This window comes from Myotis myotis, unplaced genomic scaffold (genome assembly GCF_014108235.1).
Source record: "Myotis myotis isolate mMyoMyo1 unplaced genomic scaffold, mMyoMyo1.p scaffold_m19_p_1, whole genome shotgun sequence".
Lineage (NCBI taxonomy): Eukaryota > Metazoa > Chordata > Mammalia > Chiroptera > Vespertilionidae > Myotis > Myotis myotis.
Genome location: NW_023416313.1, coordinates 140,748,646 through 140,764,408, shown reverse-complemented (window position 1 = coordinate 140,764,408; position 15,763 = coordinate 140,748,646). Strand labels below are relative to the sequence as shown.

The 15,763-nt window shown below is 38.5% G+C and overlaps 1 protein-coding gene across 2 annotated transcripts in view; it reads right to left on the bottom strand.

Moving 5' to 3' along the window:
• STRN3 (striatin 3) overlaps nt 1–15,763 on the bottom strand; it is a 98,149-nt gene that overhangs the window by 30,446 nt on the left and 51,940 nt on the right. Inside the window, exon 8 of one of the 2 annotated variants that reach the window (XM_036353873.1) lies at nt 3,816–3,926. The exons of the other annotated variant lie outside the window; for it this stretch is intronic. Coding sequence (XP_036209766.1) covers nt 3,816–3,926 — 111 coding nt within the window. The remainder of the gene's footprint in view (nt 1–3,815; nt 3,927–15,763) is intronic. 2 annotated transcript variants of the gene reach the window in all.

The window sequence follows — 15,763 nt, the reverse complement described above, 5'->3', positions numbered from 1 at the left end:
GGAATAAAGAAAAAAGAAAATCAAAGGCTACAGCTTATGAATTATTCTAACTTGTATAAAGCTACATCTGGGAAAATATCAGCATAAAAACAAAAATACAGGTAATAAGACTGCTAAGAAAATTTATGAGTTATCTTTTCATGTGAAATTGTATATCAGTATTAATATGATGGTCTGCGTGGAATAATTCCATTTTAAGCTTATGAACCATCAATTTTTTTTTTAAATATATATTTTATTGATTTCTTACAGAGAGGAAGGGAGAGGGATAAAGAGTTAGAAACATCGATGAGAGAGAAACATCGATCAGCCGCCTCCTGCACAGTCCCTACTGGGTATGTGCCCGCAACCAAGGTGCGTGCCCTTGACCGGAATCGAACCTGGGACCCTTGAGTCTGCAGGCTGACGCTCTATCCATTGAGCCAAACAGGCTAGGGCTGATCAATTTTTTAAAAGCTTTTTTTTAGCCCTGACCGGTTTGGCGCAGTGGATAGAGCGTCGGCCTGCGGACTCAAGGGTTCCGGGTTCGATTCCAGTCAAGGGCATGTACTTTGGTTGCGGGCACATCCCCAGTGGGGAGTATGCAGGAGGCAGGTGATCGATGTTTCTCTCTCATCGCTGTTTCTGACTCTATCCCTCTCCCTTCCTCTCTGTAAAAAAAAAATCAATAAAATTTATATATAAAAAAAGTTTTTTTTTATTTCCTTAAGTTTTATCACTATGGGAGGGATTCAAAACCAACATTTTCTTACTGAACTCTATATTCAAGAGGAAAGAGCTTTTATTTATCTAAATATAAAAAAGAATTTATTATTGCCTAGTTCATTCTGAGACATTTTGTTGGAAACTTCATCTTTATATCTATATATAGGCAACCTTAAAATACTGATGTTTACAAAAACATTAATTATGAGAAACATTCTAAAAGTTTAAATAGTGGAGGGTAGGCTAAATCAACAAAATGCAATACCGTGTAAACACTAAAATTATATTTTATTTAAGATGACTATAAAACTAAGGGGGAAATGAGTTAAAAATAATATGATATCCTTGCTGAAAAATTAAAAAAGGAGGTTTACATATAAACACACTTAGAAAAAGTTTGCCAAAACCGGTTTGGCTCAGTGGATAGAGCGTCAGCCTGCGGATTGAAGGGTCCCAGGTTCGATTCCGGTCAGGGGGTGCGATTCCGGTACCTGGGTTGCGGGCACATCCCCAGTGGGGAGTATGCAGGAGGCAGGTGATCGATGTTTCTCTCTCATCGATGTTTCTGACTCTCTGTCTCTCTCCCTTCCTCTCTGTGAAAAATCAATAGAATATATTTAAAAAAAAAAAGAAAGAAAAGAAAAAGTTGGAAGGATATATATACCATGCCAAATACTAATCTCTAAGTGATAGAAATGCAGGTGATTTTGACTTTTTCTTTGTTTCTATATATTTCTTAAATTGTCTGAATAACAGCATGTGTTATTTTTATGGTTATAATAAGCAAAGTTAGTTCAATTTTTGAAAAAACAGATACAAGTTAAAATTAAAGGGGGCTGGCTGAATAATACAGCGCAGATCTGGATAACAAAATTGTATTGAGACATGAGAGCCTCGAGGCAAGGCAGGTTCCCCAGCTTCTGATTTAATCACAGCAGTTCTCTTTTACCCCTTTCACATATTAGGTTTTCCAATATTTTGGTTGTCAACAGGGTACCTTGCTTAAAAAAAAAATTAAAAACGCTAAACAGAGGAATATTCATTTATATAAAATGTTTTCTATAAGTTAGTAGCTAAGTAGGCAACTAACAAAACTTTACATACTATGATCCTTTAAAACAAATTAAAATTTTATGAGGATTTTAAATTTTTGTTTAGATCATCTGCTTCTAGTATTTCTTAAACAGGTACTTTTTAAAAATAAAACATTAATCTTATTTCTTTTTTTAAAAAAATATATTTTATTGATTTTTTACAGAGAGGAAGGGAGAGAGATAGAGAGTTAGAAACATCGATGAGAGAGAAACATCGATCAGCTGCCTCCTGCACATCTCCCACCGGGGATCTGCCCGCAACCCAGGTACATGCCCCTGACCGGAATCGAACCCGGGACCTTTCAGTCCGCAGGCCGACGCTCTATCCACTGAGCCAAACCGGCTTCGGCACATTAATCTTATTTCTTAACCTCACAAAGGCATAGATCTAATTATATACTATCAGGAAAAAGGGGGTATTTTAATTAAAAGCAACATTATCTAACATTTTCTAAAGAAACCTTCAACAAATAAGTCAGTTTATGAATAAGACATAAAATAAGTAATGTAATATTAAAATAAACTAATTGGTTTCTTGGGGGGGAAAAAGACTCAATCCCTAAAATTCTAATGCCATTGTATCTATATTAAAATAGTTAATCATGCAAAAGTACTTTTATATTCAACATGCATGAAATACATAGGTAAGTGATTTTAGAGCTGAACACAGCCCTGTCCAGCACTAAGTATTTTAAAACACAATAAGCAGTTCACCATATTGTCTCAAACTTCTTAAAATTACCTCAACAGCTGAATCTCTCAAATGCCACTTATTAGCTTCCACAATAAATTAAACCATAGTGAAAATGCTTTACTGAGGGAAATTACACCATTTTTCATTATACCTGCCATTTTATAAACTATTTTTTTTTGTCAACAGAGAAAAAAATATGACAGACTGTTTATATGGTTTTTGCCTCTGTCATACACTGTTTTCTCCTTGATGGTTAAAAAAGCTAGACTAGCTCTTGCTAGCATTGCTCAGTGGTTAGAGTGAAGGCCTGTGAACCGAAGGGTCATGGGTTGGATTCCTGATCAGGGGCATATACCTGGGTTGCAGGTTCAATCCCCAGCCTCAGTCATACAGGAAGCAACCAATCAATGTGTCTCTCTCACATCAGTGTCTCCCCCATCCTCTCTCTCTCCCTCTCAAAAAAAAAGAAAAAAAAAGTCAATGAAAAAAATACAACTCAGGTGAGGATTAACAACAACAGGAATCAATGAACAGTTCAAAATTATACCAAAAATAAGTTTCAAGTTTCTCCATTTAATTGTTACAGGTCAGACTATATCTTTCAGGTACCTTTTAAAAGTTTAACAAAAATGAATTACTTCTTTGAGAGGTGCTATAGCTAAATTTATACTTTTATAGAATATTAGCCAGGATACACATATTGAAAAATATATCAAGGCAACAAAAGACACTCAGCTATTGACTAAACAAATCCTACTGCCACCACTACACTCTCCTCTGGCCTTCCCTCTACCACAGTGGCCAAGAAAATAGTACTAGGAGAGAGTTCTTTGCTGTTGTTTGGGGTTAGATTAAGATCAGAAAGCTAAAATTAAGAAAAGGGCTTTCCTAATCACTGTACTTCAGGATTCCCAAACTAGGAAATGTAGCCTGGCTATGAGTTGGTTGTAACTATAAACCCTATGTAACAAAAATAAATAAATTTATACTTTCTCCCTTTGAACCATTTTCTATTATTTTTAATTCCAAGGCCATCATTTCTTACAATTTGGTAAACTTTTTAAAGCTTCCAAAAAAAAAACCAAAACAAAACACTACCTTGAAATCTTTCCTTTATTCTTATCCAGTATTTAAGATGATTTATTCACTTGATCAATAATACATCCTAAATTATATTCAAATAAATTTCAATTATATAACAAAATTAAAAAGTTAGTTGCCCCCTTTATGAAATAAAAAATGTACACACAAACAAAAAACAGAATTTAAGATTTTTGTCTCAAAGATTGGTACATAAAAATTATAATAGAATCTGCACTTACTCTTCACCCCTTTCTTCCCCTTTCGTTCCTTCTTGTACTGTTCCTTCAGTTTACTTATTAGTCCCTGGTCTACATCCCAAACCTCAGTAGTTGGGGAGAGGTCATCTTTATCTACATTCAGCATATTATTAAAAGAAAAAAAATCAGCAATTGGCAATGCAAGCTGTTGGCATAAACTCTTATAGCTTTACATAATCATAATAAAAATGTACTAACTGGTGGGCACAGTCTCAGTTTTGGTATTTACACCTCAAACTCTAAATGCCCATCTCACAAATTTCTAAACATGTAATACTAATAACAGTTAAATGGTGTTTCATTCCTACGAATCACAAATTTGAAGGTTATTCTTTCAATAACTGATGTTCTTTCAATGGACTGATATTAGAAATCTAGTGTTATAAAAAATAGATCACTGTATCTTTGTAAAAATGTTAATTTAGTCAGCATCATAAAAGCAAATGAATGAATACATGCAAATTACTCAAAAGTGCAAGCTGGAAAGGTCAGTGCTGTTTTATTGATGAAAACATTCATGCATCTTCTGTCATACTGATTCTGCATGCAGAGGGTAACTGTACCAATGGAGAAGCATTCTAGTCCAATAAATACATAAATATAGTTCCAAATTACAGTCTCAAATAATCCCTACAAGGCAATTAGAGAATCACCACCTCTGCCCCACCCCACCCCACCCACATGGTTCAACATCTCATTACCTTCTTCCATTGGTCTACAACTAACATTAGCAAATAACCTTCAAGCTCCACTGAAGAATTTCTATAGAGGTGATTAAAAAAAAATTTTTTTTTTTATGATAAAACTAGAGGCCTAGTGCACAAAAATTTGTGCTCTGGGGGGGGGGGGGGGAATGGAGGGTCCCTCAGCCCAGCCTGTGCCCTCTCCCAGTCTGGGACCCCTCAGGGGATGACCACCTGCTGGCTTAGGCCCGCTCCCCAGGGGATTGGGCCTAAGATGGCAATCAGACATCCCTCTGGCAGTCCGGCAGCCCTCGGGGGATGTCCACTTGCCAGTGGGGAGCAGGCCTAAGCTGCAGTCAGACATCCTTAGCGCTGCTGAGGAGGCAGGAGAGGCTCCCACCACCACCGCTGTACTGGCAGCCATCAGCCTGGCTTGTGGCTGAGCAGAGCTCCTCCCATGTGAGAGCGCACTGAACACCAGAGGGCAGCTTCTGCATTGAGCGTCTGCCCCCCGGTGGTCAGTGTGTGTCATAGTGATCAGTCATTCCCAGTCCTTCTGCTGTTAGGGTCAGTTTGCATATTACCCTTTTACTATATAGGATAGAGGGCTGGTGCACGGGTGGGGGCTGGCTGGTTTGCCCTGAAGGGTGTCCCGGATCAGGGTGGGGGTCCCGCTTGGGTGCCTGGCCAGCCTGGATGAGGGGATGATGGCTGTTTGCAGCTGGTCACACACCCTTCAGGGTGGGCATCCCCACTGTGGTGCTTGGCCAGTCTGGGTGAGGGGCTGAGGGCTGTTTTCAGGCTGGTGGGCGACTGAAGCTCCCAGCCTCTCCTTTTTTCTTTTTTTTTTTATTCTGGGATTAATTTACCTTCTATAGCTGTCACTGGAGCTGAGAGCAGGCTCCAGCTCTGAGGCCGTTGCCGGCTGAAAGCAGGTACCTGGGTATGTTTAGATTCTATAATTGAAACTCTGTTGCCATCACTGGCCGCTCTAAGCTCTGAGGCTGCGCTGGCTGAAAGCAGGTTTCTGGGGTTTGTTTAGGTTCTATAATTGCAACATTGTTTCATCCGGAGCTCAGAGCTGAGCTGCGGCGGGGAACGTTGACTTCCTCCATCACTGGAGTAAGAAAGCCTCATGTTCATGTTCGCTTCAGCTGCCTGGCTGCCGGCTGCCATCTTGGCTGGCAGTCAATTTGCATATCTCGCTGATTAGCCAATGGGAAGGGTAGCGAAGTTATGGTTAACTACCATGTTTCTCTATTATTAGATAGGATAAAAGCAGCAACAAGCATGGAGAAGAAAAATATACATTGCTGTGTATCTGGCTAAACATGACACATGAGCTATTTTACTTGAATGTAACAAACCTTATTTGTTTTAACCATTTGTACACCATAAGCATCTATAGATGCAAGTGGTGGACCTTTTTTAATGAAATTCAAATTATCATGGCAGTTAACCGGTTAAGTAAATACTTGTGGCTGGGAAAAATTATTCCTAGCAAACTAGAGAAAAACAGCATTTAAAAAAAGCAGTATAAAAATAAGTCTATTAGAAGTATTTTAAGTTTTAAGAGTTTCTGCCCTAGCTGGGTGGCTCAGTTAGTTGTAGCACTGTCCCTTATACCAAAAGGTTGCGGGTTTGATCCCTGGTCTGGGCAAGTATGCGAGGTAACCAATTGATGTTAACCTCCTTTCCTCTATTTACCTTTAAACCAGCCATTTTATTAGGAAGTTTAACATCCTGTTATAGAATAACAACTATGGGTTTACAGAGCCCTGTTATTAAATAAAAAATACACCAAAATACATAGACTAAGTCAATTAATAAGACTGCCAGAATAGTAGGATTTTAGGGAAAAAATAATTGTTAAGTTTTTAATAACTCATTATATTCTGCTTCTCAAGTCTTGTAAACTCCCTAGGCCTAAATGACTTAACCTATACAGTGGACATATAAAAGCCGTTTTTTCCTTATGGATTGCCATACATAGCAAACTTAAATTTTCATATTTGAATGGGACATAGAAATTAAATTATTTACTGTACCTTGAGTCTTTCCTACTACAACTGTTATCACTTTTTTACCTCATGGATATACCTATGATCTTAGGTAGTCAATATGTAAAAAACTAAATCCAAAGCTTCAAGTTAATCTTCCAACTTGAATTACCTGAAACTAGGTTGCTCAAGACTGAAATTTATATGTAAGATGGTCAAATCTATAAACTGTAATACTGTTTGTAATATAGTTGTAATACTGGTTTAAAGAGAAATTCACTTTTCACATACTCTAAGAATGAAATTTCCTGAAAATTATGCTGTATCAGGAATAGGTATAAACTTATTAAATAACAAAAAAATGGTCTATGTGGGTCAGTGGTTAGAGCGTTGGCCTGTGCACAGAAGGGCCATGGGTTCAATTTCTAGCCCAGGCTAGGGTGAGTGCAGGAGGCATCCAATTGATGTGTCTCTCTTACACTGCTGTTTCTCTCTCTCTCTGACTCTGTCTTTCCCCCCTCCCTTCCCCAAGCTTTCTCTAAAAATTAATGAGAAAAATATCCTCAGATGAGGATTGGCAAAAAAAATTTTTTTTAAAAAAACAATCATTTACACTCATATTAATAAAGCTAACAACTCCTTTTAAAAATATGTTTCTTTGTTTAATTTGATTTTTCAATTACAGTTTACATTCAATACTATTTTCCATTAGTTTCAGGAGTACACCATAGTTTAAACAATCATAATTTACAAAGTGACCCCCCGATATTTCCAGTGCCCACATGGCACCATACATAGCTATTACAGTATTATTGACTATATTCCCTGTCACATTTCACATCCCTGTGACTATTTTGTAACTACCAATTTGTACTACCTAATTTCCTCACCTTTTTCACCCAGTTCACAATCCCCTCCCCTCTGGCCATCATCAAGCTAAACATTTTTATTTTTAAGTGACTACTTAAAATAAGACAATAAGACACATTTTTAGCAAATACTTTCTAAACCTCGTAGAAACAAACAAACGAACAACAACAAAACAAGTGGTATACACTTTTTACAGGAAATGTGACATGACAGAAAAATTTAATAAGATAGCCAGTTGTTCTTTTTTAAAGACCTGCAACAAGAGTGAAAAAGCAAAGGTAAATAAGAATAAGCTAAAAGACAAAAAAAAAAAATATTACTTGCAAGGCAATTCAAGTCTAGAAAACAAAGGTAAACATAGGCAGTGCAAAGAACAGATTGGTGAATACATGTGTGCACAAACAACATCCTGAAACTTGCCTGGTAAGTAATAGCTGATTTCGTATTGCTTATAAGAAATAGTTAAGAGCAAAGGGGAAGAGCCAGCATAATCTTCTACATATTAATTCTGTTTTTAAAAAATCTACAGGGGAAAAAAAAATACCAGAAAATGAGGTTGAAGCAGGATGGCAACTTTTTAATTTAAAAAACAAACACAAATATGCATAGATTAAACCTTGACAACTCAAAACCACAAAACCATAAATTTCTAGTATGGTAAATTTACCAAAGCAGAGGGATTATATAAATCTGCGTAATGTGGCATAAATTTGTAACTCATATTACTTAATGTAAATATTCAGTACTTTATCCATTATATTTAAACTAGAGGCCCAGTGCACGAAATTCATGCCCTGGGGAGGGGGAGTGTCCCTCAGCCCGGCCTGCATCCTCTCACAGTTCGGGACAGCTCGGGGGATGTCCACCTGCTGGTTTTCTTCTGACTACTTTTAAGATGTTCTCTGTCTTTGTTTTTTTTTTTTGTAGTTTCCCTCTAATGCACCCAGGTATTAATTTTCTTTCTCCTCGCAGTCCAGGACCCCTGAGGGGATATCTGACTGCCAGTTTAGGGGGATCGGGTCTAAGCCAGCAGTCAGACATCCCTCTCACAGTCCAGGGCCCCTCGCTCCTTACCGCTTGGCTCACTGCTCCTTAGCAGCAGGCTCCTTACCACTCCAGCTTGCTCTCTATAGCACTGCTGCAGAGGCGGGAGAGGCGCCCACCACCGCCGCTGCGCTCGGCAGGTGTGAGCCTGGCTTCTGGCTGAGCAGCGCTTCCCCTGTGAAAGCACACTGACCACCAGGGGGCAGCTCCTGCGTTGAACGTCTCCCCCCTGGTGGTCAGTGTGCATCATAGCGACGAGTCGTTCTGGTCATTCCTCTGTAATGGTCGCTTAAGCTTTTATTATATAGATACAAACATTAGTGAGACAGTAGATCCAAGATGGCAGTGAGTAGGTAGAAGCTACACTCATCTGCTCCCAAAACCAAACAGGAATTACAACTAAAATACAGAGCAATCAACCTGAATGAAATTTCCTGAAAATTATGCTGTATCAGGAATAGGTATAAACTTATTAAATAACAAAAAAATGGTCTATGTGGGTCAGTGGTTAGAGTGTTGAAGAGAAGACTAGCTGAAGAGAAGTCTTATAACCAAGGATTTATAGAATAAGTTACATCAAAACAGGTAGAAAGGGCAGAGAGGCAAAAAGGGCTGGCCCAGCTCCCACAGGCAGAAGCTAAGATTCCAGAGGGAAATCTCAGCTGCAAAGGTTCCCACTGGGAAGAATGAGCTCCCAACCCCAAGCCAGGGCTCCCCAGCCCAGAGCCCCAGACCCAGGAAGAGGCGCCCACATAACATCTGACTGAAAACAGGCAGGGATTCTGTCCACCAGGGAGAGACAGGAGCCTGCTAGAGACACAGGGACGGCTACCAGGATCTCAGTGCTGAGTCATTCTCCCACACCACAGACACCGTATTTCTTGGGTGGTGCACTCTCCTTATGACATCAGCCTGGATGAACTCAGCCTCATCCTCTAAACTCCCTGTCGCCCCACCATGCAGAGCTTTTGCCCTGCAGAAGTATGAGGTGTCAGCTGCCAGGGCTGGGGTATAGAGGCCAAAGATCAATGAACCAAAAAGTAGTCTTTAAAAAGATAAACAAATTTGTGAAAAAAAAGAAACTAGACCACCTTCTTACGCCACACAAACTGGAATTCACCTCAGCAGGTAGCACCTACCTCACGGGAGATCCATGAGCCCCATCTCCTGATTCCTTTTGCTGTTTTTACCAGCCCCAGCCCCAGGGGCAGGTCAGCGAAAGTCCCAGCTCCCCCCTTTTCTCTGCCCCTCCCATCCCCGCAATCCACCTCCACCTGCCTCCTCCTGCCAGCTGCTTGTTGATATGCCACTGAAAGAGCCTCTGATGGTACTCAAGTTTCATGACGTAAGTTCTCAGTGAGTCACTATCTAGGGTGAGTGATGTTCACCAGATTGATACAGGTTCAGACTTGGTGCTAGTGCTGGCTTTGAGGTTATTCTGCAAATGTTCCAGGGTATACCAAGTCTCATTGCCTCCCCCTGGGTGTTCATACAACTTAGTGGTGAGGCCATGTCTCATGGTGAGACTGGCAGAGTTTACGGGCCCACTTTGGTCCTGTGAAGGGAAAACTCTGCACTGGTCTGACATGCAAGGGGAAAATGGCCTCTGCTGTAGACACACAACTCAGTCTGTCCCAGATTCTGCCAGGAGCCCAACCTCAGTAGGGAGGAGCAAAGGGAATCAGGAGATGGGGCTCGTGGATCTCCCGTGAGGTAGGTGCTACCCTGCTAAGGTGAATTCCACTTTATGTGGTCAATACCAGGACGGTCAACTTTGGGATAATGGGGGAAGAGTACCTCTTGCCCCAAAGCCACACAGTTTAGTCTGTCCTGAATTGGACAGGAATTCAGAGGGTGGCCTTGCCAGGACCCTAAACCCACAAAAGAGACATTTCTGGAACACTCAACTCAGGTGATCAAAAAGACTGTGCCACTGGGTCCCACAGAACACCTACTATGTAAGGCCACCCTAGCAAGAATGGGAGACATAGCAGATTGACCTAAAACATAAAAACAAACAAAAGAGGTAGCCAAAATGAGGAGGCAAAGAAACATGCCCCAAATGAAAGAACAGTAGAAATTTCCAAAAAAAGGGCTAAATGAAATAGAAGCAAATAATTTCTCAGATATAGAGTTCAAATAAAATGGTTATAAGGATGCTCAAAGAACTTAGTAAGAACTAGAACAGCATGAAAAAGGACATAGAACCATAAAATAGAACCAGTCAGAAATGAAGAATACAATATCTGAAATGAAGAATACCTAAAAGGAATAAACAGTATGTTGAATGAAGCAGAGGATTGAATCAGCAATTTGGAAGACAAGGTAACAGAAAACAATCAAACAGAGCAGCAAAAGGGCAAGAAAACTTATTTAAATGAGAATGACAGTTACCTACAAGGGAGCTCTCATTAGACTGTCAGCTGATTTTTCAACAGAAACATTTATGGCCAGAAGGTATTAGGCATGAAATATTCAAACTAATGTACAGCAAGCACCTACACAACCAAGAGTACTTTACCCAACAAGGCTATCATTTAAAATTGAAGGAGAAAAAAAGAGCTTCCCAGACAAGAAAAAGCTAGAGGACTTGATCACTATTACCAAACCAGTATTACAAAAAATGTTAGAGGGTCTTCTTGAAAAAGACAGAGGAGGAGGAGGAGGAGAGGAGGAGGAAGAGGAGGAGGAAGGAAGGAGGAGGAGAAAGAGGAGAAGAAGAAGAACAAGGAGAAGGAGAAGAAGTAGGAGAATAGGAGGAGGCAAAAAAAGGGAGGGGAGGCCCAGCCGGCGTAGCTCAGTGGTTGAGTGTCGACCTATGAACCAGGAGGTCACAGTTTAATCCCTGGTCAGGGCACATGAACCAGGAGGCAGCCAATCAATGATTCTCTCTCATCATTAATGTTTCTCTCTCTCTCTCTCCCCCTTCCTCTCTGAAATCAATAAAAATATTTTTTAAATGAAAAATAAAGGAGGGGAGGAGGAACATAGTTATAAAGAATTAAATGACAATAAATACGTACCTATCAACAATCACTGTGAATGTAAATGAAGTAAATGCTTCAATTAAAAGACATAGGGTAGCTTATTAGATAAGAAAACAAGAGCCATATAAATGCTGTCTACAAGAGACTCACCTCATATCAATTATACACACACAGTAAAAGTAAAGGGATGGAAAAGGTATTTCATGAAAATTGAAAGAAAAAAATACCTGGGGTAGCAATACTTGTATCTGACCAAACAGACTTTAAAATATAGACTATAGTAAGAGACAAAGAAGGACACTACATAATGGTAACGGAGCAATCAAACAAGAGGCTATAACCCTTGCAAAACCCTTTATGCATCCAACACAGGAGAACTTAAATATACAAAGCAAATCTTGATGGACATAAAGGGAGAGATTGACAGTAAGACAGTCATAGTAAGGGATCTTAACACGCCATTGACATCAGTGGATAGATCTTCCAGACAGAAAATCAACAAGGAAACAAGGGCCTTAAATAACACATTAGATCAGATGGATTAATTGATATCTGCAGAGCATTTCACCCCAAAGCAGCAGAATATACATTCTTCTCAAGTGCACACAGAACATTTTCTAGGCTAGACGACACATTACAACACAAAACAAGTCTCAATAAACTTAAGATTGAAATCATATTGTGTATCTTCTCTGACCATAATAGTATAAAACTAGAAATCAATCACAAGAAAAACAAAACAAAAACACAAAAGGTGTGGAAGCTAAAAATCACGTTACAAAAACAATGAATGGATTAACAAGGAGATCAAAAGATAGCTTGAAACAAATGAAAATGAGAACACAACTAGCCAAGTTCTGTGAGACACAGCAAAAGCAGTCCTATGAGGGAAACTCTTAGCATTACAGGCCTACTCAAGAAAAAAGAAAAATCTGGAATAAATTATCTAATTTTACACTTAAAGGAACTAGAAAAAGACCAACAAACAAAGTCCAAAATGAGTAGAAGAAATACAAATAATAAAGATCAGAGCAGAATTAAATAAAATAGTCTTAAAAACCAATACCAAAGATCAATGAACCAAAAAGTGGTTCATTAAAAAGATAAACAATGACAAACCTTTCACTTTACCCATCAAGAAGAAAAAAAAATGAAGACCCAAATAAGTAAAATCAGATATGAAAGAGAAATAACAATTGACACTAAAGAAGTACAAAGGATTGTAGGAAAATATTATGAAAAACTATATGCCAACAAATTGGACAATCTGAATGAAATGGACAAATGCTTAAAAATATACAATCTTCCAAACTAAATCAGGAAGAATCAGAAAATTCGAATAGACAGAATACATATCCAGAAATTAGTTGCACTTTTATACACCAATAATGAACTATCCAAAAGAGAAACTAAGAAAACAATTTCATCTACAATTGCATAAAAAACAAACAAAAAAACCCCACCTAATAATAATTTCTTTTTATTAGCCAGAGGGATTTGACTTTAAGGAACAGAAACTGACCTACATTCACTTAAATAAAAATGTAACTTGATAGATGAATATGCTGTATTTTAAGGAAAACCCAAGCAAGCAAGTTTTATGAGCAACATGCACTGGGGAAGCTGTAGGACATAACTACCATTCTCAGCTGCCTTTCTTTCTTTTTTGTCATTACACTGCTTTTCTCCTGATTATCTCTGTTTTGTTGACACTTGGTTCAGTCTTGAGAGAGAAATCCTGTGTCCTGGCAATGATTATAACTAGGAATAAATTTAACCAAGGATGTAAAAGACCTGTACTCAAAAAAATTATAAGACACTAAAGAAATAAACTGAAGAAGATACAAATAAGTGGAAGCATATATCATGTTCATGAATATGAAGAATTAACATAATTAAAATGTCCATACTACCCAAAGCAATCTATAGAATCAACACAATTCCTATTGATACCAATGGCATATTTCACAGCACTAGAACAAATATTCCAAAAATGTATATGCAACCTGAATGCCCATAGCAATCTTGACAAAGAACAACAAAGTTGGAAGAATCATGCTACCTGATATCAAACTATATTACAAAGCAATAGCAATCAAAACAGCATGGTACCAGCATAAAAACAGATATAGATCAATGGAACACGAGAGCCCAGAAATAAACACACACCTGTATAGTCAATTAATATTTGACAAAGGAGGCAAAAACATACAATGGGCTAAAAATTACCTATTCAATAAATGGTGTTGGGAAAATTGGACAAATATGTGAAAAAAAAGAAACTAGGCCACGTTCTTACACCATACACAAGAATAAACTCAAAATGGATTAACGACTTAAACCATAAAAATCCCAGAAGAAAACATAGGCAGTAAAATCTCAGACATTTCTCTCAGCAATATTTTTTTCTGATATATCTTGACAGGCAAGGGAAACAAAAGAAACTATAAACAAATGGGACTACATTAGACACAGCAAAGGAAACCATCAACAAATTGAAAAGACAACCCACTGAATAGGGGAACACATTCACCAATGATACATCCAATAAGGAATATCCAAAATTTATAAAGATCTTGTACAACTCTACACCAAAAAACAAACTAACAAGCAATCAAATTATAAAATGGGCAAAGGATCTGAATAGACACTTCTTCAAAGAGGATATACAGGTGGCCAACAGACATATGAAAAGATGCTCAACATCACTAGTCATCAGAGAAATGCAAATTAAAACCACAATGAGCTATCTGTCAGAATGGATATCATCAATAAAGCAATAAACAAGTGATGGTGAGAATGTGGAGAAAAGGGAACCCTTGGGCACTGTTGGTGGGAATGCAGATTGGTATAGCCATTGTGGGAAGCAGTACGAAGTTACCTCAAAAAATTAAAAATGGGCCCTTGCCAGTTTGGCTCAGTGGATAGAGCGTCGGCCTGCGGACTGAAGAGTCCTGGGTTCGATTCTGGTCAAGGGCACATGCCCAGGCTGCGGGCTCAATCCCCAGTGGGGGGAGTGCAGGAGGCAGCCGATCAATGATTCTCTCCCATCATTGATGTTTCTATCTCTCTCTCTCTCTCTCCCTTCCTCTCTGAAATCAATAAAAATATATAGTTTTAAAAAAATTAAAAATGGAACTGCCTCATGACCCAACAATTCCACTTCTGGGAATATATCCTTAGAAACCCAAAACACTAATTCAAAAGAATATATTCACTCTGATGTTCACTGCAGCACTATTTACAATAACCAAGATTTGGAAGCATCCCAACTGTCCATCAGCAGATGAGTAGATGCAAAAGCTGTAGTATATTTACACAATGGAATATTACTTGGCCGTTTAAAAAAAGAGGAAATCTTACCTTTTGTGACAGCATGGATGGACCTGGAGAGTATTATGCTAAGTGAAATGTCAGAGAAAAACAAGTACCATACGATTTCACTTACATGTCGAATCTAATGAAAAAAATAAACTAACAAACAAAATAGAAACAGACTCATAGATACAGAGAACATATTGGTAGGAGTGGGTTTCGGGGGATGGGTGAAAAGTTGAAGGGATTAAAAAAATAATTACACACAAACAACACTATGGTGATTTCCAGAGGGAAAGGGGGTGGAGGGAGGTAAAAGAAGGTAAAGGGCAGATAAGTAGTGATGGAAGGAGACTTGACTTGGGATGGTGAACACACAATATACAGATGATGTACTGTAGAATTGTACACCTGAAACCTATATAATTTTATTAACCAATGTCACCCCAATAATGCAATTAAAAAATAAAAGTAAACAAATACATTAGGTACTAATTGCATTCTGTAGTCCTATAAATTTCCAGAGATCACAGTTTAATAGTGTAGAAGAAAATAAACATCCTTAAAATGTCTAGTCTTCATGAGAGACATAACAAAATTAGAAATTCTCACTAGTATTTTTGGTTGTAAAAACTAAAAACCACTAAAATCAGTCTACTTGACATAGATGACAAAAAAGAGCAGGATTTAAAAGCTTTCCAAAACACGGCTGGTGTGGCTCAGTGGTTGAGCATCAACCCAGGGACCAGGTTGAATTCCCAGTCAGGGCACATGACCGGGATGTAGGCTCGATCCCAGTGGGGGTGTGCAGGAGGCAGTGATCAATGATTCTCTCTCATCATTGATGTTTCTATCTCTCTCTTTCTCCCCCTTCCTCTCTGAAGTCAATAAAATATATATTAAAAAAAATCAAAAAGCTTTCCAAAAAGCAATGGTTCATAAGATAAAAGGTTTCAAAACTAGAGCTACCCGAGCAGATTGATAGTATACAAAATAAAAAAATAACAGATTATCTGAAGTAGGTAAGTATG